Source organism: Lampetra fluviatilis, chromosome 25 (assembly GCF_964198595.1).
Source record: "Lampetra fluviatilis chromosome 25, kcLamFluv1.1, whole genome shotgun sequence".
Taxonomy (NCBI): Eukaryota; Metazoa; Chordata; class Hyperoartia; order Petromyzontiformes; family Petromyzontidae; genus Lampetra; species Lampetra fluviatilis.
The window spans coordinates 13,054,397-13,079,748 of NC_136299.1; the positions used below are offsets into that span (position 1 = coordinate 13,054,397).

At 48.3% G+C, this 25,352-nt stretch overlaps 1 protein-coding gene across 1 annotated transcript; it reads left to right on the forward strand.

The window, feature by feature from the left end:
- On the forward strand, positions 1–23,427 carry SMYD2 (SET and MYND domain containing 2). Its single transcript, XM_078868323.1, has 12 exons — positions 1–384; positions 1,130–1,193; positions 4,700–4,810; positions 5,791–5,851; positions 6,628–6,752; positions 8,405–8,472; positions 9,493–9,595; positions 13,969–14,079; positions 15,372–15,492; positions 20,165–20,339; positions 21,162–21,270; positions 22,474–23,427. The coding sequence occupies exons 1-12, from the start codon at positions 197–199 to the stop codon at positions 22,567–22,569; spliced, it is 1,332 nt and encodes a 443-aa protein (XP_078724449.1). The 5' UTR covers positions 1–196; the 3' UTR covers positions 22,570–23,427.
- The last annotated feature ends 1,925 nt before the right edge of the window (positions 23,428–25,352 follow it).

Here is a 25,352-nt window from a genome sequence, read left to right on the forward strand (position 1 = left end):
TTACCGCAGCGGCCTCGCTCGTCAGCGAGAGGCACACGCGGCGCCGCTGCGTCTCGACGACTCGGCGCGCTCTCTCGCAGCACCGCCACGCGCGCACGTCGCAGCAGCAGCTCGGCCGGCGGATTGCGCATCTAAGACGACGCGCACATCGACACGTCCGTGTGTGTTGGGGGCTCCGTTGTGGTCGAGGCAGCAAATGGGTGAGGAGGAGGAGGAGGTTGCGTGGGGCACGGTGGAGAGGTTCCCCAGCCCCGGCAAGGGGAGAGGGCTCCGTGCTGCCCGCGGCAGCTTCTCACGGGGCGACCTGCTGCTCGTTGCTCATCCGTTCAGTGCCACCGTCGCCGACGATGAACGGGGACGATTCTGCGACCATTGCTTCGCCAGGTGAGGGTTGCTGGTCGCCAGGTGAGGGTTGCTGGTCGCCAGGTGAGGGCGATCGGATGAAGTCGCCCTTCAATCGTTGCGACTCTATAGGTTAGCCAAGCCCATCAGCTCCTGATCGCTCTCGCATCGCTGCTATCATGGACACTGTGCCCATGGATGACAATTATTGATTCCTCCGCCCGTGTCGAGGACTCCAGGTCACCGACATTGACTGTTCCGTCCCAACCGTGCTGTGTTCAACCACCATCCTCTAAAATGTCTTAAATCCTCAACACTCTGCGCACCCAGCAGTCGATTGGCAGGTTCGGTGTGGTGCGGTCAAGTGGAGGTTACTCCCTACACGTTACACCTGTGGATACTCATTAGCTGAAACATCTTAATACACAGAGGACTGCTTGTCTGCGGTTTCTGAGTGATGGTGAAATGTCATTTCCGTGTACGACGCTGCGAACAGCTAAACATTACAAAACGTCTGACCGGCGGGGAAGAGTAGGCCGGCTACCCTCCAGAGGGACTCAATACAGCTACCTCTGTTGGGGGCCCTTCTGGACGCAGTGACGTGAACAGGAAATTGCAGGGCTGCACATTGACACTTGATTTGTAGGCTTACATGTTTTGCATACACAAGGCCAAGTCAGGTTGTGGAACAGGGCGAGTGCATGCAGTGTTGTATACAAATATGAACGTGAGCAGGAAAGTGAATGGTCGGTATGAATGTGATGTGTTTTGGTGTTTTTCCCCGCAGGAAGGAAAAGCTGTCTCACTGTGGGAAGTGTAAGCAGGCGTATTACTGCAATGCACAGTGCCAGGTACTACTAACAGGCAGCCGCAACTGCAATCTTGCACTGTGGTGAACAGAACTCCACAAGGAGGACTTGTAAATCTGTTCCCCATTGTTAGTGTTTGTAACTTTGTTTTCCATTGCTTGTGTTTCACGCTCATGTACCACAACCTATACATGTTTTCACGTGCTACATTTTACCTGAAATATTAAACTTCATGAGATGAAATAGTGTATGGAATTGTACACGCCACAGTCGCAACACTTGCACCTCACAGCACGAAGGGCCTGAGTTCGATTCCCAATTTAAGCGCCTTTACTACATGTGGACTTTGTACATTTCCCCTAATCTGTATGGTTTCCTTTGGATGCTCCCGGTTCTTCACAAAGCCAAATAAAACACCTTGTAACTGGTATTGGCCAGGCATCACAATGCTGAACAATCGCTTGCATATTCGTCAATTGGGATGACGGATGGCAGTCACATCGCCCACGACTGAGAAAACCTGGCAGCACCCTCCTGAGAAAGTCTTGAGATACAGAGAGGCTTTCCTAGGTAAACAAGCGTCGTCTTAATAACAATACAATAACAATCCATTACGAAGCACAGCAGTGGTATTGCCATAATTATGATCTGTCACTTGGACTGGTCGTGCAGGCCAGACATCACATCAGCAGCATCAGCTGCTGCTGCCACTGCTCTCACTCACATGGCCAGGAATGCAGCCGCCGCTATAAATACCATCAGCGCAGCGCATGTGCTCCTGCGCTTAGTTGAGGGTTATTTTAATAGTGAAGGACGCTGGTTACAAGCCACCATCTCCATCGCATGCCATTTAAACCTTCAGCTGTACTGTCATTGATACTAATAGTGATGAATGGTCTCAGACGTGCACTGGTGTTCAGCTGCGATGCCCTCTCTTCCTCTCACAAGACTTTCATGATGATACCCACACACTTGCAGTTACTTCATAACTACTCTTTAATTGCTGCATATTACCCTTCTCACCAAGAAACAGAACATACTCCCTGGAGATGTGCAGTTGCACGTGGATGATTGCATCACAGGATCATGACACGGTGATGACTCGAGTAGGCCTTTGTCTAGTGATGGATTGATCATGGATGATGATGACACACCATTGGCCAAATCCACAAGATGTTGAATCAATAAGTCTACTGGCTCTTGAAACCAATATCAAGCACAATTTGTTGAAGCAAACGAACTCTTGACCAGTGTCAAACGTATGGGTCTCATCAACAATCAGACTTGCTACAAATCATATGGTATTGGCAAGATCACTCCATATAACATATGGGATCCTATTGAACATGATTTAGTGTTTAGGAAATAAATATTGATATTGTTTCAGTGGGATGAGAATATTTTCAAAGACGCATCTGCATTCCCTGGTGATACTAGAAAAGCCAACATGGTACTTGCATTCAAGCATTTTCTACCCATTTTGACAAATGAAATAAAAGTGTGCAAATGAGTGATGAAAAGCGTATGAACTCACATTACGAATGAACGCTGCAGAAAAACGTCTGTGCTGTGTTCGCTATACTGTATATTTATATTTTTTATGGGATATTTTCAAAGTCTGCGTTTTCTACAGTTTGGTAATTCCGGCTTTGTGTATCACAACACGCTGCAAAAACAATCCCAAAGGAGCGAGTGTCTCTGTTGTTCCCTTAAAATCCACAATGTCGCTTTTCACGCGACTCATTTAATTCCACGTGCCACTAATTGCGGCGTTACGCTGCCACCTCAAAAGAGCGTAGCTTGCATTGTTCAATAAACGGCCTGTGGAGGTCCCTCCGGATGTTATTAACTGCCTGCACTATGATCAATTTCCTACCTAGATACCTGATTTGCCCTGTTGATCATGGATGATATGATTAATGTTAGTAATGGCCAGAGATCTGATTACCGCTGGTTTTGTTCTGCACAGACTCATGACGAAGCATACGTTCTGTTGACAACAGGGCGTCTTTTTCAGATTTGTTTTGATCTAAACAAATCTGGTCACAACTCGATTTTGTTTACACTCTCTAAAATAGAACAAAACTAACACGGATATATATTCTTGGTTCTTTCGGTAAAGTCACGTAGAAGGGAAATAATAAAGTAAAAAAAATTCGCACGACGTTTCGATTCAAGAATATTAATCCCTGCAGTCACGAAAGCTTTAAATCGAAATTTGACGCAGAGATCTTCATTATTCAACTCTTTGGACGCGTACTATTCATCATCATCATCATCCATGATCAATCCACTGCTGGGCGAAGACCTCCCCAAGCTGTCGTGATTCCTCGGGATGCAGCAACAACCCATGTAGCACCTGCACGAGAGCTGTTTTTATCGCTCCATCTCCGTGCTGGATGTCCCGTGGCGCGTGTTTACTCTTGTGTCTGCTCCTCCTACGCGTGTCCTGACCCTGGTCTATCGTCTCTGCTTGGAAAGTGTCCTGCCCAAGTCCACTTTTATTTGAACAGTTTGCCAGTAACCTGCTTGTGTTTACGTTGAGTAAACAAGATGGTAATCGTTCTGTCTCTGAAGTGGGTTTCTAAGCACGCATCTCTCCACGCTTCTGTGTGCGCTTATTCGTTTTGGGTCCCCGTGTTTTTAATAATTGCCCATTGTTCGAGGTGAATTGTCAGTGCAAGTAATATGCACTGATTGACAAGTTTCTCTCTAAGCACACTGCTCTGTTTAGTAAATCACTGCTGTTAGAGTGCTCATTTGTATACCTATATGCCAACCAAAGTGAAACAAGTAACTGTTCTACACCACACCATAGTAAGATGAAATGTTAACATCCGCGACATTAATGTAACAAATAATTACAGGTATTGTAACCATTTACATAAGTGTTGCTAATGCATTGCTGCGTCCTGTAATGTGTGCTCCGTAGCCTCCTTGACCGTCCCCCGGTGTGTTTGCAGCTTGTACCACGTGGCTATTCGGCATTGTAGCTGACTCTCTCCTGACGCACGAAGAGTTATTTAATGGACTCCAGTTCCCGAAGAAGCTCACAGCGCGTGCAGTACAATTTCACGCACAATGCCAAACAGCAAGCGGTACAAACCCAAAAACAACACCACACAGAGCTATCTATAAACCTACAACCCGCTCAAGGCCTACACCAGTAGCCATTGAGTGTTTGTTTAATGCGATCTGTTACTTGACTCGTGATCAGCACCGTGTGTGTCTGTGTGTGTGTGTGTGTCTGTATGTGTGTCTCTGTGTGTGTTTCTGTATGTGTGTCTCTGTGTGTGTCTCTGTCTGTGTGTCTGTGTGCGTGCGTGTGTGTCTGTGTGTCTCTGTGTGTGTCTGTGTGTGTGTCTGTGTGTGTGTGTCTGTGTGTGTCTCTGTGTGTGTCTGTGTCTGTCTGTGTGTGTCTCTGTATGTGTGTCTCTGTCTGTGTCTGTGTGTCTGTGTGTGTCTGTGTGTGTCTGTGTTTCTGTGTGTGTGTGTCTGTGTGTGTCTCTGTGTGTGTCTGTGTGTGTGTGTGTGTCTGTGTGTGCCAGCGAGCCGATTGGCCATCACACAAGCTGGACTGCGACGGGCTGCGGCAGATGGGCCCACAGTGGGCACCTGGGGAGGCAGTGAGGCTGGTTGCCCGGATTCTCACCAAGCAAGTCCGTCTCGCTCATGCTCTGATTTCACACACACGTGTGTGTATGTGTGTGTGTGTGTATGTGTGTGTGTGTGTATGTGTGTCTGTGTGTGTGTGTGTATGTGTGTGTGTGGGGACGACTTAGCCCATCATCTCTCTGCATCCCTGTCAACCCGAACGGTTTACCCCGTATTCTCGTACAGGGAAATTGAGTTTTCAGGTCCATACGGCGTACAGCCGTTTCAATACGGGCACAACAACATGTCTATTTGTTTGTGTTTCTACCTTGTGATGGGACTTCGTAGGATGAACGTTGATATGTATTAGGGCCAATAAGGTCTGAATTGGTCTCTAATAAGTTAGGGCACTGACAAGGGTTTGACGGCCATGCCCTATACATGGTGCACTGTGGCAGACCCCTTGGCTTACAACTGGAAGATTGAGACTTACATCTCCATTTGGGGTCAATAAATGTCGTGCCACTTTGTGGCAAGTGAAGGGTGGGTGTTCTGTGCCACGACGTGACCCCCACTAGAGGAATGTGGAATGTTGCACCGCTGGGCCAGGGCCGCCAACACCATTGAGCGCCGCCCCAATTGACATTTGACTTTGAAATTGACGTTGGTTGTTGTACGGTATCATGTTCCTAGAATTGGGGTTTGCATTTTCTGTTTTAAATTGATTTGCATTTCTCTGATAATGAGTATTGGATATATGAACGTGTAACACAGTTCCTAACTGGCCATTTGTAAAAAAAGTATGGTTATTAAATTATTAATCGATAAGATAAAATATGTGCGTTAAACATGCTCCTTATACTTTTTAAAGTCGCATATTTACAGTATAATCGGTACAATTTAAATGATTCTTACTGTTTTAACAAAATAACAGCACAAGTAATGAAGGTTAAACACAATTCCATGCAATAAACACGTTCAGTATGCCAACGTGAATGTTTAATACGACTTAGCAAAGTGTTGCCACGTGTTGTGTTTGTGACAGAAGATGACTAAAGAGAAGTGCGCTTCAGAGGAGTTGTTGCGGGTCGAGGAGATGGAGTCACGTAAGCGAGCCGCGGAGCCGACATCCCACCACGTGGCTGCATGCGCCAGCAGCCTCGTAAATAAGTGGAACACGGAATTTCAGAGTCCTGAGATTGCTGCGAACTTCCATGATGATCAATTACTTACGGTGCCACTTGTAGTGCTGAGTGGACAGTTATTAGTGTATGTATGTTATACTTCATTCACATTGTACGTAGCCAACCGTGCTGATCATTGCGATGCGTGGCTATTGTCGCGTCATCTCATTCCCTCCCACGCTGAACATGCTGATTGATGATGGATTAGCCAGAAACCCCAAAGCAGGGCCCAACAGAGAATGTCTTGAAACTCAATGAAGCTTTCTGGGGGAAAGAAAAGTCATTGGAGAGTATTAATTCTGCTGCTGTGATGCAATTGTTAACACATTGGACCTGCGATCAATAGTTTGCTGATTCATTCTTTAGGGGCTGAAGTTTAAACAATGGAACACATTTCTTAAATCTCTCCACCGTCTGTCCACTCAGCAGTCTGAATGGGGACGCCACAGTTGTGTAAGCTGCAGGTTGTCTGCGGTGGAATAAAGCATCGGTAACCCACCTCTTCCAATATGTTTTGCCAGCGTGGAAGAGTAGGCCAAACACCCTCTCGCTAGAGCTCCTTCCAGTGGAGGCTTTTCTGCTAGTAGTTGCGTGAGCCAACACTTTCAGGGCTGCACCTGCACCCCACGTGACAGTGTTATTGAACACGAGTGCAAGTGGTCGATGTTCACCCTCCGGCGTGACTGCACTCCCGGCAGACACCGAGGATCTGGATAACGAGCAGAGGGAGGCCATCGGGCAGGAGATCACGGCGCTGCACCACTACTACTCGCGACAGCTGGAAATACCCGGGAACGAGGAGATGGTGGCGATGTTTTGCAAGGTCTGCACCTCTCCTCCTCTGCATCGAGGCACCAAACACAGGCGTTGCCCCGTGGAGTGTTCATCGATGTAAATCAAAGTTCTTGATTTGCAAGGCCCGCGAGCCACTGGCTGCCCCTGGCGGTGGCCTTCAGTGCGGCCCCTGACGCAGCCCACATCACGCCGCTGCGAAGCGCGCCGCTGCGAAGCGCGCCGCTGCGAAGCGCGCCGCTGCGAAGCGCGCCGCTGCGAAGCGCGCCGCTGCGAAGCGCGCCGCTGCGAAGCGCGCCGCTGCGAAGCGCGCCGCTGCGAAGCGCGCCGCTGCGAAGCGCGCCGCTGCGAAGCGCGCCGCTGCGAAGCGCGCCGCTGCGAAGCGCGCCGCTGCGAAGCGCGCCGCTGCGAAGCGCGCCGCTGCGAAGCGCGCCGCTGCGAAGCGCGCCGCTGCGAAGCGCGCCGCTGCGAAGCGCGCCGCTGCGAAGCGCGCCGCTGCGAAGCGCGCCGCTGCGAAGCGCGCCGCTGCGAAGCGCGCCGCTGCGAAGCGCGCCGCTGCGAAGCGCGCCGCTGCGAAGCGCGCCGCTGCGAAGCGCGCCGCTGCGAAGCGCGCCGCTGCGAAGCGCGCCGCTGCGAAGCGCGCCGCTGCGAAGCGCGCCGCTGCGAAGCGCGCCGCTGCGAAGCGCGCCGCTGCGAAGCGCGCCGCTGCGAAGCGCGCCGCTGCGAAGCGCGCCGCTGCGAAGCGCGCCGCTGCGAAGCGCGCCGCTGACATTAGTGATTCCTGAACAGCATCTGGAGATGCTGCTCGTAGGAAGATGCTGTATCACTCTGAATAATTATTATTTTCTGTGAGTATCGTCAACCACAAGCTGAACACCTTACAAGATGTGAATGTGTAAATTTGCAATCTAAGCACGAGAGCTTCACTATAGTGCAATATATATAAAAATGTAGGCGTGTGTACATGTATATTTAAACATATATTTTAATGCATATTATTATTATTTGGTGATGCTGCTTTGGTAGTGGTGCAAAATCTCAATTCGCAAAAAAAACCTCAAAACATTCGGCAAAAAAACTACACTCCAGCCCGAAGAACAAAATTGTAAATACGTAACGACTCAGACGACGAGGGAGTAGAAAGAGCCACTTTATTTGGACGCAGCCACAATCAGGGACCCCGGGCTCCGTGCCTAGTCTCCAGCTCGCAACCTCCTCCCAACGCCCCCACTCCTCGTGCTCTCGCCTTTCATACTCCTCAGCCCCCTCTCTCGAACCTTCTTGTCCTGGTTGTGTTTTACATTTAGCCAATCCCTGTCATTCCCCTGTAACGGATCCTCTCTGAATTTTTACTTTACCGAAAGAACCAAGAATATGGATCCTCTCTGTTTTCCGATTTCTCGTTTTGTTTCAATGCATCGATCAATATACAACAACACGGATAGTTATTTATTTATTCGACATTGATGGAGGCAGCAAACTCAATTCCTTGCGAGGGCTGCGAGCCTGCACCTGACAGAGAAAGGTCCGGCTCGGCACTGCCCACGTGCAAACGTTTCACACGACACAGTCGTGCCTTGTCTCCCGCACGGCTGGCTGCTGTGAGCCGCTTAGGAGACACTCTGGTGAGTGCTGTCATCTCGCAACGTGGGGTGTCGTGTCCCCTCTGTGACTGGTGAGCAGGTGAAATGCAACGGATTCACAGTGGAGGATGAAGAGCTCCACCACATCGGGGCCGCGCTGTACCCGAGGTGCGTGCTCACGGCACTCGGCAGGACGGGGCCGGTCTCTCTCACTTCGCAGTCGCTCTCGTTCGGGATGTAGCGACGCACAAGCAGCTCGTGTCTCCGTTTCCTCGGTGGATCACCACGTGGCAGGACTGTGAGAGGCTGCGACAGCTTGAGGAGGCTGTCATCCGCGTATGGATCGATTTTGGCTGACGATGACGATGATGAAGTGACAACGTATTGATGAATACATTTTGATTCTTAATTATACAAATACGTCAAATCACACGTGTAAGAATTAATAGTTTTCAGATTTGTGCAAATTATATGTGAGCATTACAGTTCGGCCAATGGGGTGAATGCAACTATACGAATGAGCTAAAACAATCAAGAGAGAGAAATACAGGTGAGATGGTAAAATTTGATTTGAAAAATAATCTCTTCATGAATCCAAAACACAGCCCTGAACTGCCAAATGTAATCGATTTCCCAAGGGGTGAGTCCTTACACATGTATCATTATATAATTATATAAATATTTTTTATCCCCGCACGTCCGATTAGCACGGTTGACTACGTACGGTGCAAAAGAAGTTCAACATACACAGCCAATGTGTGTGTGTGCCTACAGACATGTATATACCATATCCCGTATTGTACGTATGCAGTGCCGACCGTGACGAATTGACATCCGTGGAAAAGGCATTTAAAGCTCATCGGATTCCTCCAGTATAAGTACAGATTGTGATTCTGCATGCACGACGACGGCTGCCACCTGATGGACTTGTGCCCTGAGTGGCATTCCAGAAGGCCCTCGCCACCCCACTCGGGGCCTCGCAGGAGACGTTTTGTCTCAGCTCCCATCGAATGTCCACCACGGGCAGCAGCAGCAGCTGCCCACGTTGCTTGCCCTGCCCGCTGCCCCGGGCATGCCGACACACGCCACAGTCCCCCCACAGCTCATCGTCGTCATCGCACTCTGCAGAGGTGCGGCTCTTTGCTCTGAACCCACTTGGCTCTCCCCGCCCCCTCCCCGCCGCCACAGCCTCGCTCTGCTCAACCACAGCTGTGACCACAACTGCGTGGCGACGTTCAGAGGCAGCACCGCCCAAGTTAGAGCTCTGCGGGATATCGAGCAAGGGGAGGAGGTACGTGGTTGGGTCTCGCGTGCGGCCCCTGCGCGAACGACGTCTTGTCAAAGGGGATCAGGTGCAGGAGTTCTCGCACTGCGCAAACAACCTGGGAACCCCAGTTCGTCTTATCTTCACGGCCAACATCATCAGTGGCGAGCGGTGTCGTCTCGGCCTTCAATGACTACCTGGTGCAATGCATGAACATCAGCATTGGGGGAGCGATGCCATCGCGTTGCGAGGGGTGCCAGCCTCAATAGGCGCTTGCTGACAGCACTTGCCGCCACGGTCTACAAGGTGGCACGGGCATCTTCGTGTGCATGTGTGCATGTGTGTGCATGTGTGTGTGTGCATGTGTGTGTGCGTGTGTGGATGTGTGTGTGTGCATGTGTGTGTGTGGGTATGTGTGCATGTGTGTGTGCATTTGTGTGTGTGCATGTGCATGTGCGTGCGTGTGAGTGTGTGCATGTGTGTGCATGTGTGCATGTGTGTGTGCATGTGTGTGCATGCGTGTGTGTGCATGCCACCTGTAACGATGACCGTGCACGTGTACCAGTGTTGAAGACGGCGTAGTCACGTGTCCCCAGCGTGGCGCTGTCTCTCTAACCCCTCCATCACTTGGCGCGCGCGTGCGGACGGCGACGCTGCCGAGAATGACGCCGTCTTGGCTCGGAGTGGCAAAGGCCGCCGGTGCTCACTGGCAGGACGCTCCCGCACAGTCGTGCAGACTGGATGAGTATCGAGTTACATCGTTATTGAGGAGTGTCCATGCTTCCGAGATTTATCATAGGGGCCGTGCATAAATGACGTCACGCACCTAGGGGGGGGGGGGGGTCAGACATTTGTGACGGTGTGTGACGAGGGGGGGGGGGGTGAGAAATGTGACGTCACATCAAAATGCGCAACTTTAAATAAATCTAAACACGTTCTACTTAATTAAGTAGACTTTTTAATAAATGTTTTCTCCTACAACATCAGAGTGCAGCGGCACATTAAATACGCACTACAATGACAATAGTTTAAAGCGATTTGAAGCATTTTTTATTTGGGGGGGGGGGGGCAGAGCTTTGTGACGTCATATTTGAGGGGGGTCTGACTTTTTGTGACGCCGTGTGACGATGGGGGGGGGGGTAAAAAATTGTCCAAAATCGCGTGACGTCATTTATGGACGGCCCCATAGCCGGCAGCGTGCGCCGATTGAAAACGTTCCTCTCCGGCCCTCTGGCGCGCTGCGTTTCGCTGTCACCGTCAATCTGACAAACACTCGCGCCAGGCTGCTGTGCCCCACCCCTCCACCTCGCCTCATTCATCTCAATCCGCCTTCCCGAACTGGTCGACATCAACGTTCCCCGTTGTGTTTTCCCCGAAGTCTCTCCCCAACAACGAGCATCTCTCTTCCGTTTGTGTAAATCCGCCTCTCGAAAAGACGTCAGCATCCCCCCCCCCCCCCCATGATCCCTGCTCCCACGCAGGATCCGAGTTGTCCCACTAACGCCACTCAGAGCCAGCAAGGTAGCTTCACTCAGCAGACCACCGCCTCTGTTTGCTCTACCAGTGGAACTGAGCAATAACGAACTGGCGGGCTGCCACGCCTGCAACCAGCAGGGGGGCAGTAGCAGGCAAGGCAAGGACTGTCAGAGTGGGGACATTCACCTTTGTCACCTTCCATCGCGCCTTTCGATAACAAACCTGCCACTCTGTGTGTGTATCTACTGTGTTGAACTTCTTTCGCACCGTACGTAACCAACCGTGCTAATCGGAGGTGCGTGGCGCACCCTTAACCCCTATCACTAAAACACGAATACTCACCGGGCTATACATCGTCACACGAACCCGCCTCGACAAATCTGTTCCTTAAGGCGTGGGGGGTGGGGGGGTAATCAGACTGAGGTGATCTGTGCTCTCGCATGCCAGAATCTGCAGGTGCATCCACAATTCCTGTCAATAGTTCACAGCGAACAAAGCGCGACTAATGGGAGCACTCGGAAATGATGACCCTGAGGAATGCACCACTTGGTTTACTTGGAAAACCCAAACTGGGCACGCTTCCCACGCAGATTGGCACCACACACAGCCCACACAGCACGTGTCTCACACGCAGTCAGTGTCTCACACACAGCACGTGTCTCACACACAGCACGTGTCTCACACACAGCACGTGTCTCACACGCAGTCAGTGTCTCACACACAGCACGTGTCTCACACACAGCACGTGTCACACACACAGCACGTGTCACGCACACAGCACGTGTCTCACACGCAGCGCGTGTCTCACACACAGCACGTGTCACACACACAGCACGTGTCACACACACAGCGCGTGTCACACACACAGCACGTGTCACACACACAGCGCGTGTCACACACACAGCACGTGTCACACACACAGCACGTGTCTCACACGCAGCACGTGTAACACACACAGCACGTGTCACACACGCAGTCAGTGTCTCACACGCAGCACGTGTCTCACACACAGCACGTGTCTCACACAGCCCGTGTCTCACACACAGCACGTGTCTCACACACAGCACGTGTCTCACACACAGCACGTGTCTCACACACAGCACGTGTCACACACGCAGTCAGTGTCTCACACGCAGCACGTGTCTCACACACAGCACGTGTCTCACACACAGCACGTGTCTCACACACAGCACGTGTCACACACACAGCAAATATCCAGGGTCCCACGCGGGGATTCGCTTGTTTATCCGCTGGCAGTGATCACGGAAACTCCGGATAACTGGAAGAGTTTTCCACACAACTCCGTCGATCTGCTGTGCTCCCGACCCTCACGAATGCCGACCCTGGATAAATACATTCACGGATAATCACCAGGTCACCGATAAACGAGTGCAAACATCCTGAAATACTGAGGCGATCAATATTGATATTGTAAAATGTATCAGTTTGATCGTTGCTGTTGTAAAATATTACAATAATGTTATTGCAGATTACTCTAGAATAGTTGGGAAATAAATACATGACTAGTATATTTGTAAAATATTGCAGTATTATTATTGACTTAAAGCTTTCGTGACTGCGGGAATTCATAGTCTTTGAGTCTTTAGATGATGTCACGTAGATAGAATAAAAATAAATTAAAATATCACGACGTTTCGATCGCAGCACAAGCAATCGTCATCATGTGGACATAGCGGGAGCGCTGATGCACCCTCCCGCTATAATTATTATTTTATTATTATTACGTGTGTAATCTACGTGGCTTTACCGAAGGACCCAAAGAATAGTCTTATTATTTTTGCCAATTATTTAGTATTTGACTCTGACAAACGATCCTAGTGGTAGTTTCCTTAACGCGCAGACGGCATATCGGCCCGTCGGGACGTGGGATACACGTGGCCTCTTTGGCAAGGGTCACGTGGGATGCTGCATCGTGACCAGGTTGGTATTTGTGTTGCTGTTGTAGACTCTGGTGAGGGAAGCCGTGTGGCCGGGCTCTCAACTCACAGCTGGGAGAATGGCACCTGAAATGTCAAGTGGGGGGTTCGTTTCGCCCATCGTCCTCACGAGCTTGGGGGTCAACACCCCACGAGTGCCGCCCTCCCGAGACAAGCTCGTAGTCGTCATTCTGTCGCACGTGGAAAGATGGAATTTCACCACCGGCTCAGAATTACCAACAGAGATGAGGATCACGCTTTATTTGGCTTTTGATTATTGTAGGAATGGATTGCTCTTGAAACTTACTGCCGATGAGTTGCCATGTGAAACTGCACGGTCGTATGATTCGTTTTGCCATGACATTGTCATCATTCGTCAACTCAAACGTACACGAAGGCCATTGTCAACTTTGGCACATTTATTGATGGTCAGCGAAGATTAATCTGTGACTCAGATATTGTAGGCTAAGCGCGGTTGAGCCTGGATAGGGCTTGGATGGGCGACCACGAGGCAGACAACGGTGCGTGGGCTGCTGCGGGGCTGAGCTGTCCGCAGTCAGAGTGCAGAGACGTCTCCTGCTGGACTACTGTTACAAGCTCCGACATCCAGCACAGGAATTGTTTTCTCACTCGATATTTACCATAACAATGGTAGGCTTGCAGGAGGGATTGTCAGTGTAAGGCCCTACCACTAGATTCAAAAGTACGCGGAATAATTGTATATTGTTGTACCCTCTATTGCCATGAACAGTTTTATAACCAAAATAACAATTTCACAATAATAATCCCGCAATCATTCCAGGAACTGTGTTTGACTCTATCGGCTAGAACTAAATCACTGCCTGTGCAAGATGATGAAACACTTTAAATCGTCGAAACAGATTCATGCACATTCCATGAGGCACACTCTAATCCACAGAGATGGCCAAACCCACGTGAGCTTCCTCTGTGCTGTGCAGCGTGTCACGTGAGTGGCTGTCCCTACAGCTGTCCATCAGCTACATTGACCTGCTGTACCCGACGGAGGATCGCAACGAGCGTCTGCGGGAGATGTACTTCTTCACCTGCCACTGCTGCCACTGCCAGAGCCACCACCTGGTGAGACGCTCTGAGACAGTGGCTCTCCTTCTTCTTAGCCCACGGTGCAGCATGCATCCCCTGGGGGCGTGAGATGCCCTTTCTGGGCGTGTGAGATATGCCGGGTTTTTAAAGGTAAATAATCGAAAACACAACTACTTTGTTTCATTATTAACATTAGACATTTTTTAACGATTCAGACGCAAATGGGTGCAAGGCTGCAGTAAAGGTGAAGGACCACTGTTCTAAGAAATGACTGTACTTGAGTGTATTGGCTTTCTGGACAGCGATTAGCAAGCAGCGTTGTTTCCGTGCCGTGAGCAAGCAGCTGCAGGGCTTGCCCCTCTGCAGTGGCCCTCAGCACGAGCACCCTGGAGGTCGTGGCGGCCCTCTGTGATGCTCTGCGAGGCCGCGCTGTGCCAAGCGACGAGAGTGACGCGCACACACCCAGCGGTGTCGCCACTCCGGTGGTGTCGCCACTCCGGGCTGCTCGTCAGCTGCGAGCGAGCGACGTCAACAATCTTTGACGAACAAAATAAGATCGCGCACAGAAGCTCTGGAGACAGGGAACTGCTGTTTTGCGAAATGTGTAAAAGTGTTCTCATTACAAATTCACAGACAGCTAAAAATCAAGATAACGCATACAGCGCGACTGGTAATAGACAAACACCCCCCAATGCAGAAGAATGACCTCACAGCGACTCAACTGGAATTACACTTCTCAGCATCCCCCCTCCTGCGACAGCTTGGCAGCACTCTCCTGTAAGAGAATGTTAACCAGAGTGCGGCTTTCCTGGGGACTACAAATGTATTCTTTGAAAGTCCCCTTTGTTATCAGTTGCGTAACAATGCACCACGCAAGACAATACATACGTGCGTGCTTCTCTCCCTCTTCCATCCGGTATTGGGAGATGTTCTTCTTTACCCCGAGTCGGTCAACTCCGCTCATCATCATAGCAGCAGCTGCAGCTGCAGCAGCAGCTGCAGCAGCAGCGGCAGCGGCTTTGCCTCGTTCACTGCACCGCGCGTTCAGATGCGCTTCTGCGGCCGTCTGGAACGCGCTTCCTTCCAATATCAGGAAGCACTTTACATCATCCTGATTGAAAACTCGTGTGTTTAGCACTGCCTGCTGTGATATGCTGTTGTCCTTCCCCCGCACCTCCGACTAGAACATTTGGCTACGTACGTGCGAAAGAGTTTAAACCTCCGCACATAAGTCCCGATGTTTTTGTTTCTACTTCAGAGGTGACGACGCTAACCCTCGCTCTGCTGTCGCTTTCCTCCTCGCTCTGCTGCCCCCCCCCCCCGTCCAGGACGACGAGAAGCTGGCCATCCGCAAGCTCAGCGATCCGCCGAGCCCCGAGTCCGTGCGCGAGGCGATTAAATACTCCAAGTTCATGATGGGAGAATTCCGCGCAGCCAAGCGCTCCAAGAGTATCCTTGCACATCTGATGCGGCGAGAGCGACTTGCAGGGAGGTAACAAATGAATAGCTCGGTAGTGTAAACACGACGACGAAAGTCGTCACGTCAGGGCGTCTCGCTCCTTCAAAGGAACAATGGGATGGCACCCACCTCTCTTTGTGACGGAATAACTCCCAGCTTCGCTCGCCTTTACACCGCCAGTCCTGGCTCTCCACAATAATTGTCTTCGCTCAGCTGGGAATACGCGGAGCGAGCATCGCCCCCTACTGACAGACGAATGCGCGCTTGCAGGGACAGCTGCTGCCGTGCGCTTTGAGATGCTCAGGCATCGAACCACCCTGCACTTCACGTGCACAGTTTACTCTTCATTTTGAAGCAGCTGTCCTGCGGAATCTGCAAGTTATCCTGGGGACATTACAAGTCCTATTTGTTGTCAGCTGCGTCACAAGACACCGCTATTGACAATGAATGTTCGCGTTATTATCCCTTCCCTATGGTGTTGTGAGATGTTTCCCCCCCATGACGTATCTTGGTTGACGTGGCTGAAACGTGGCCACCCTACTGCTGACTGCCTGTGAAGTGGCCATGATTGAACAGCGTCGCTGCTGGGGGGATCATTGGTTGACTTGACCCCCCAATTATGCATTTAACTCTTCCCCCTTCAAGTTGTGAGTTAATCTCCTTAGTCGTAGTACACACTTGGATGGCTAAACATAAACTATACATATTCGAATCCCCAGGTAGACCTAGAAGACACGGATTCGTGTTGTATAATGTCCAAGACGAACTTAGAGCAGAGTAAGACGGACAGAGGTCTGCTCTCAAGCCGCATTGAACGAGCGCACTGGACAGTGACCACGAATCTTCTTCCTTGCAGTGAGTTTGATGAGAATGCCAGTGAGGGGTCAGAGTTCAGGAGAGCATTGAGAATGGGACCATATTCATGAAGGAATGAGGAAGGTGGCCCACAAAATGTTAAACATTTAATTATATTTGTACATTCTTATGCATATCTATTTTTAATAAGTGCATATACAATATACAGGGGTACACTACGGTTGACGGGCATGTGACAAGTGGTGGAGGACAGTGTGGATACCCCGACCTCTACCAACACATGTGGCCAGCTAGGAGAGTAGGCCAAATTACCAGAGGGGATTCTATAGGTCTCTCTGCAATGGATACCTGCCATAAGTCGCATGGGCGAATAATTATACAATTATAATTATACAATTATATAATTATATAATTATAATTATACAGTTGTTATTATACAATGATAATTATACAGTTATAATTATACTTTTACATTTATAAAACATTCCACTCAAAAATGATGAAAATAAGAATGAAGAACGATGCTGCTCTCATCTGTAGGGATTTTTGTAGCAGGAACTTCTGGGGTGACTGGGTTCAAGGATTACAAAAAACCTCCGTTTATGAAACAAAACTCTCCGTAAACACCGCACACACACACACCTGACTGTGCACACGGGCTTCTACTGGGGCCACACGTGTGTGGAATTACTCGTGGAATGCTTGCAGTTTTTCACCTTTTAAGAAGATATATATTTTACAATTTTGTTTGATTTTTTGGGGGGGGGAATTTCTATTTTTCTGTGTTGTTCAAGCCACCCTATAGGATGCAGATTGCTGTGGAAGGCTTTGCCATCTGTAATTTATGGCCACATTGAAATAATACTTGGCAGGTGCTAAAGTTTAGGGAATACTGAAATGGTACCCCATTGCATAAATCAAGAATAAAATGTGCGTGGTATTTGAGCAGAGGCACTGGCCACAATTTTGCCCAAAGTCTTGAAATACAAACAGCATTTGGAAGCATATGTTCTGGCAGGTAGCTATGTATTCTTGATGAATTACCAAACAGGAAAAATGGAGAAGTTCCGTGGTTGTTTGTTTTTAAATTATAAACTCGTAACCCGCATGTCAATTGGTCGTGACCGTCCGTCCGTCCTTCCCAGCCAGCCAGCAAAACTTGTTTTAATCTTGTATACAGCCCTGTATCTCTCCTCCTTTCTATTGCCTTCTCTGCACTGGAAACACTGCATCTCTATGTACTCTATGTATCGCTTTGTCTCCGTTCCTCTCTTCCTCTGGTCCATCTTCTACCTCGACCTCTGCATTCCTCTCCTGCCTCCCCAGGATCTCTCCCACTTCCCTCCCCCGTCTCTCTCCCTGCTTCTCTCTCTCTCGCCTCTCACCCTCAATCTCCTTATTCCCACCTCTCCCTTTCCCATCTCAATCTCTTTCGCCTCTCCCCAAGCCTCCCTCCCACTGCCTGTCACTTTCCTTTGCTCTCCTCTACCCGTTTGGCTCTCTCTCTCTTTCCTCTCCGTTTCATGCCCTCTCACTCTCTCCCAGCCCTCCTTCTCTCTCCCCGCTCTATCTCCCTGCCCTATCTCCCTGATCTATCTCTCTGATCTATCTCTCTGCTCCATGTGCGTGCACTCAATCCGTGGTCGGGGTGGAGGGGGCGCGATGACGTCAGTACGGCGCACGGACGGGGCTCGATGCGGGTTGACGTCACCACCGAGCAGCCACACGAGCCCAAGTGACACGCAGGCAGACAGGAATCCAACCAGAAAAACATTTTCTAATATAATATAAATGGCCATTGTGTGTGTGTCCTTGTAACACAACAGGCGGACACAGCACAACAGGCGCACACAGCACAACAGGCGAAGGCTCAATGTAGACACGGCGCTCTGCATTGATTCGCGTTTTTTTTCGTAACTTTCAGCTGCCAATGTCTGAACAGATCTTTGGTTTATGAGCACTCGTTATGGTAAGCAGGATGATGCATTGTATTGGCTAATTAAAACCCATTAGCCACAAGTGTCATAAATGAAGCACTGACAACCGGTGAAACGACACATTAACACAAAGAGAATAATTTTTGCTGTTTTTTTATTTGCTTCCTTTTTAATGGATTTCATGAATGGAATTTATAATTGCAACTCTACGAGTGGCTCTTAAATTGATGGACCGTTTTTTTGCATTACCAGCATCTCACACTATGTTGTGTATTTTATTTGTGTTTAGTGTCGGGACAGGCAACTTGGTTAGGCTATGACGAGGCTGCCCGTGCCCCCTGAGGCCCCCTGAGCATCCCCATACGCAGCTTTGCCAACCCCCGCGGTTGGCAAGGGAACGTCACGTCGGACAAGTTCACCGCGCGCGGTGCGGTCACTCCACGGGCTGGCAGTGAATTTAAGAAGGTCCCGGCACGTGAGCTAAACGTCTTCGGGAACTGAATTCAGTAAGCTTCCCGATACTTGGACTGAAACGTCGGACATCACACTGAACAACACGCAGTGCAACCCAAAAGAACACATCATAGAGCTATCTTACAATGATTTTTATTGCATTCACATCACTTGGCATGAGGGTCATACAACACTGTCACGTGGTAATATCTGACCGGCAGTGCCACTGACAACGCTATTGAGATAGGGCCTTCAGCCAACAGGGGCTCTGATGGTTTCATGGTGCGCGTCATTCAAAACCCAGACAGCACCCTCTGCTGCCGACATGAGTACATTTAAGCAAGTGTGTGCTTCCAAGCTGTTTCATCGCAGGGTTTTGTCGCCCACACGAATTACGAGCGGATTTACGGCTCCAGAAACTAAACATTGGCGAGTAACGATTTACGCCCCTCAAACGCAACAAAAAAATCACGAGTAATTTCAATTAAATAATCGATTCTCGTTTTGTGCGGGTTTACTCCGTCGTTTGTAGAGTCCAGTATGCTGCGAACTCATTCTTGTTCTGTTGGCATGAAGGAAGATACGCCTATTATCGTCAAAAGATCTCATCAATTCTCGGAAGCGGGGAGAACTACATTCTTATGCATCGTCTTGAGTGGGGTATTATTACATTTCTGGCGAAAAAAAACCGAAACCTTCATCCTGGGAAGACGTATCATTTTATTAAGACCGCTACTTCAACAACGGAAGGATCCTGGGAAAACCAGGACAAGTGGCAACCCGAGTAAGAGTCACGGTCAAGAGACTAAGCAATATAAACAAGACGTGCACTGGGTGATGTCTGAATTCAATTTTTCCACCAATTTTTTTCTTTTTATTTTACTAGGTAAGGCCCACTGAGCTATTTCGCTCTTTTTCAGAAGCGACCTGGCCACAAATGACAGCCCAATGAAGTAATAATTATTAACATTTATTTGTAAGGCACCTAACGTCTCAAGGCGCCTTGTAAGAATAAGGATAGGCCAAGAGAGACAGAGAAGCCAAATAGAATAGACCGACTTACAAAGATGTGGTTTCAAGACGAGACTTTAAAGTGTCCACATTGTCGGATAAAACACATTTACAACGGGCGGGAATTCACAACCGTGGCGCAGATACAACAAATGCCCGCTCACCCCAGGAAGTGGCTTATCATGTGGACATGTATAGCAGCCAACTACTCCAAAACGCACGTTGATTCTAAATGTGGAGGGACAAACGGAGGACATGGAGAAAAATCCACGCGACCACGGGGAAAACATGAAAACTCTAAATAGACACGCGCTTCTGGGTCGGGATCGAACCCACAACCTCCTGTCGACCTCGTGAAGTAGTTAACATCACCACCTCGCCACCGTGGCGCCAACTGTTGCCTGCCCTGTGAGTGGACTTGCACCTTGACGGGCCGGGTCCTCAGCTGGCACGGAGCTGCTCGAGATGTGTGAGCAGTGCCTGGAGAAGCAGCGGAGCGTCCTGTCGGAGGGCAACGTGTACCTGCTCCACATGGCCTACCAGGCCATGGGCGTCTGTCTCTTCGTCGAGCAGTGGGAGAGGGCACTGGACTACGGCCTGCAGGTCATCAAGCCGTACTGGTGAGCTACGGAGACACCCATATTCAATCTCGGGACAATTCGCTTACGTTAGCAGGGCTACACTTTGGGTTATTCGTTTCTTTAGAACTGCGTTTAGTTCGTTCCCCCGCACCTACCATTAGCACGGTTGGCTACGTACGGTACGAAAGAAGTTCAACATGCATACATACAAAATAGTTTGAACATACAATAAAAAGGTCAACACACTCCGTCGGCCGTCTTAAGACGCCCGCTGCAATAGTCGTCTGGCCTCCAGGAGAGCGACCACGCGTTTGGCAAGCTGGCGGTGTCCGACTTGCAAATGGTTCCAACAGGTACCGGTTACATCACAGGTCCACGTGACTGGTTATTTACGAATGATATTAACTGCTGCTGCCATGCTATATCGAGTACCTTATTTAACAGGTTTCACTTTGACAAACAACATTTTGTCGGTGCACCAATGATACCCAGTGGCGATGGCTCTGTACATCACGGAGCTTGAAGGCTGGTGTGCTATTGGATAGAAAGAATGCCTTTCCCAGGTGCCTTTCGACATAGGGTGGTCATAATTAAACTATTGTCAAACATCTTTTAGGTTTCTCTGTGAAGGTAGGACCGCTGTAGGTATTGCTATTTCCATGGGTTGCACAATGTGAACATTTGAAGTGAAAGGTGGCGGGTGGCGGTGTGGAATGCGAGGCGGGTGAATGACGTCGGCTGGAGTGGTGCGTAGCTCGAGTTTTATAGAGTTTGCACGTGAGTCGCACAATTAACAAATCGCCCATGTACACCTTCATTTAGCCGTGAGGAATTGTGTTACTCTCTTACCGCTCTCCACAGCAAACTGTACCCACGTCTCTCGCTGAACGTGGCCTCGTTATGGCTCAAGATTGGCCAACTTCAGGCCAACCTGGATCACACAAGTGCAGCAGCAAAGTCCTTCAGCAAGGCGAGGTTTCCACGTGCAGACACCATTCGCGACAATGTGAAACACATTGTGAAGGTGCAGCTCTGCAATTGCGTGCTCACACCACTGCTGGTGAAATGGTCTCCACTAAAGATAACTCGGAGAGTCTCTCTCGCAGATAATTGGCCTGACCTTTCACACTGGCCAGACATTCTGTAAATGGTGGGAGTACCCACACGATACAATGAGCCCGCCCACTTTGAAAAGTCTACAACTATGCTGGTTTTAAAGATATATGGCTTGGATTAAACTTGGTATTGGCCCTATAGCATTTTTCGTGCAAAAAAACTCAAATTGACTCGTGTGCTATTGCACACATTTCCTTAATCGGTGGATCTAATCCACAGATAGATTCAGTTTACACGAATGTTCATGCAAGCCCACCAAGGCCTTTATGGGATGTATCATGACATTTTTAACAGCACGTATGAAGGCAGAGCAGCTACAGTGATACGGCATAATCTACATTTGGTGTGGTTATATTTGTAAAAAAAACCATGCACAAATTTGGTCATGCATTTTCTACATTATAAAGAAAGTTTGAAATGTGAAAATAACATTATTCTAGGAATGTTTCCCCCTTTTTTTCTGGAAACAAAACAGGTGTTAAGATGTTAAAACACCTTAACACCGGATTTGGAGCTTTCGTGACTGCAGGAATTACTTTTTGGTTATTTCGGTAAAGTCGCGTAGAAAGAGAATACATGTTTTGTTGCCAGAAAAAAGGGGAAAACCTATTCTCATATTTTGGTACTGGCAAAGGATGTCCCATGATGTAACATTATTCTCTTGACCCACTCTTAGTAACGATGTGCAATTGCATGCCCTTAATGTACATAAAGCGATTGAACATATTTTGATTATTTCGGTAAAGTCACGTAGATAGAAAAATAATCAAAAATAAAGGGAAAAACATATTTTGAAAACCACTGTCGATTGTAGCCTGATTCCTAATCGGAGTGTCAATCTATAATGGAGACTGCAGCCTGGTTAAGTTAGGTGAGTGTAGTAGCAGTCTATAATGTAGACTGTAGCAATGGTTATTAAGCTGGGTGAGTGTACTGGCAGTCTATAATGTAGACTAGCCTTTGACCATGATATGTCACAAAGTTGGACAAAGTTGGCCCGAGTCTGACAACTGCTGTTAAAAACGATTGTGTCCTGTGCATATACTGTTCATCACAGGCTCTGGCGATAATGGAAGTCACCCATGGCAAAGATCATCCATACATCGAGGAGCTGAGAACAGCCGTGAAATCCAAGAAGAGCAACACTTCATAGCACTATCATCGTTGCGGAATTATCAGAGCTGGGGAGATTTTACTACCTTTTTTTGGTCGATTTCATAAAAATGGCGGCCACTCTCACATGGTGCCTCTCGAAAGCTGGAAACCCCCAACAAGCCACGCCTAGCGAGACGCGGCTGACGATGACGTCACCAGTGGAAGCCCATCATCTCCCATGCAGCAACACGCGATAACAGTTTGTCCCCCCCCCCCCCAAACTATTTCGGAGCTATTCGAGGAATCTAATAATTCTAATTCATCACACCAATATACAGTAGCATAATACATTACTCAAACAGATATCCCAAGCTCTGTTATTAATCCTAAGATAATCGCTTTACATGGCAGTTGCATGTATAGTTTCCTCATGGTATTTTGATGTAGAAGTGATCGAGTTATGCTTGGCAAATGGAAGGTAATGGACTAATCGCACCTCCCATTAGCACGGTTGGCTCCACACGCTGCAAAATAAGTTCGACGTACATACCATTAATCTAATTTAACTCCATTGTTTTGAACTGGGTGTTTAATCGAAGCATTGCCATGCTCCTTCCGATTGAGGTCCTGCTGTGGGAAGCATTTATCTCACGTAACTGGTGCATTCCTTGTTCTTTTAAAAACACAGACATGTCCAATGTGCAACTTTCATATTTCATCAGTGCATTTATACAGAAGTGTATGGGTGCATCAATTTTGAGATTGCCCACAGGAAAACAAATGTTTTGCTCATATCACCGACTTTACAAAGGATAGTTTGTGGATTAAATTCTTGCCAGCTCGTCGAATAAACATTGCTATTTTAAAAAAAGGTCAGATTACTCTGCAGTTTTTTTCTTCTTCTTCTCCAATTCCTAACAAGTTACACACAGACGTTTATTGTTAATAATTGTATTTATAAGTTATGGAATTATTTAGGAAGGAGACACCGAGTCACAAGGGGGCAACATCCCTGTACAGATGGAAACAGCTGGCAATCGGTACACTTGCTATACTGGCTTCTCCTGGCGAGCAAGCGTTAGGCACCTCGTCGCCCACGGGAAGGGAGTTTCACAACATTTGTGCGATCCAACCCTCGCTGCCTGCACAGCGCTTTGATTAGAGGCGTGCGTATTCAAGTCCATGTCAGGCAAAAATGATGACAGAAAGTCGAGAAAATTCCGCTTATGCTGTCAAACTAAATTAGGCACACTCAAGCCATTCCACGGACGTAAGAAAGGAGGCACACATTGTTGATGAATAGTGTTTTTTTTGCAAGATGGTTAAGCTCCAAATTTAAAAACATATCATTGTACGCATAGGGAGATAACAACCAATAACAAATGCAGTAAATAAGTTATATTACAACGAAAGCAATACTCATAACACGACATGATCACGTGTAAGTGCCGTAGCTTGAATGGTAGATGCTATATCACAGCATGGCCTAAAAGTAAATGTCCATGCACAAAAAATACATTTTGTTCAACAGCAACACGTGTGGGCTATAATGAATAAAGATGCTGGCCTTCGATGAGGATGATTTGCAACACACCATATACAGTACTGATGATAAATATGTACATATGTTATAATGCGTCCCTTAAGATTGGGTGTTTAATAACATTTTTCATGTCAACCCTCTTCGAGTCAAGTTGTCCCTTGCTACCCCTGCACAAACGGAAATGAAGATCTTGGCAAGTTTCCCTCTCCTAGTACAGGACACCGATACATTGAGCATTTGGACAGTGCTTACCGATACTACCCAGTCTTAACAAGAGACGCATAGTTGCTGTTAAAGGAGAGTTCATCTCGTCAATTGTGTCTTGTAATTTACACATTTCAAATGTACCATGTGGCCTATTGTCTGTACCAGTATTGTGTGTACCTGTTTTTGATCATTCCATTTTGTGTAGCGGGGAAGGCAGGCTATGACCAAGGCAAACATGAGTGACACAAAAGCGTCTGAGTACATCCAAACATGATAAAGGAATGTGCATACAGCAACAATATACCAAGACACACGGTCAAGTTGAAAGGTAGCAGAGGGGCCCATTCCCAGACTCCGTTTAGACCCAGCAAATGATCTAAGAACACTTCATATTTCATTGCTTAAAATTCAACATCCAACCTGCCCAAGTTATTCACAAGATGCTCGATTATTCGATACGCTTTCATTACGTTCATTGGCTTCACTGGACGTGGAAGCTTTAAAAATCGAGCCGAGGAGCACTTCGCTGGGTTTACATGGAGCCGAGGTACAACAATGAGTGGCAGCATTGTAGACTGCCTTGTGGCACAACAATTAGCTAGGGGCAGTATTGTTGTGCTCTCTGAACATATATGCACCAAATTAATTTTCATTATGCGCTGACCACTTATCCATTTCCACAACATTTGGATGTTAGAACACCATCCAAAATCAGATGTCCATCTTGTAGACCATCTAATTTGACATTCGCGTCTGAAGAAGCCACCTTGAACCTGCTATTGCACTTCCCGCCACGTCGCGTCAGGCCCGTGGCATGCCCTCTGAAATGTCCTCAATTTGAAAAACTTAAACGGGCAACACATCACACATTGGAAACACACAACCACGTTTTTGCACAACCTTTTGATGTTGTCTGTGTAAGACAGTTTTTCAATGTTTACCTTGTTCAACCAGTTTAGATTTGTTTTTTACATATATTAGTTAAAACTAAAAGCATGCACAATCATTAATATGTTCACTGTTGAGTAATTATGACTGATCGGGTCTACTTAGTGTCACCTTTATGAAATCGGTTGTCCATGCCAAGCATA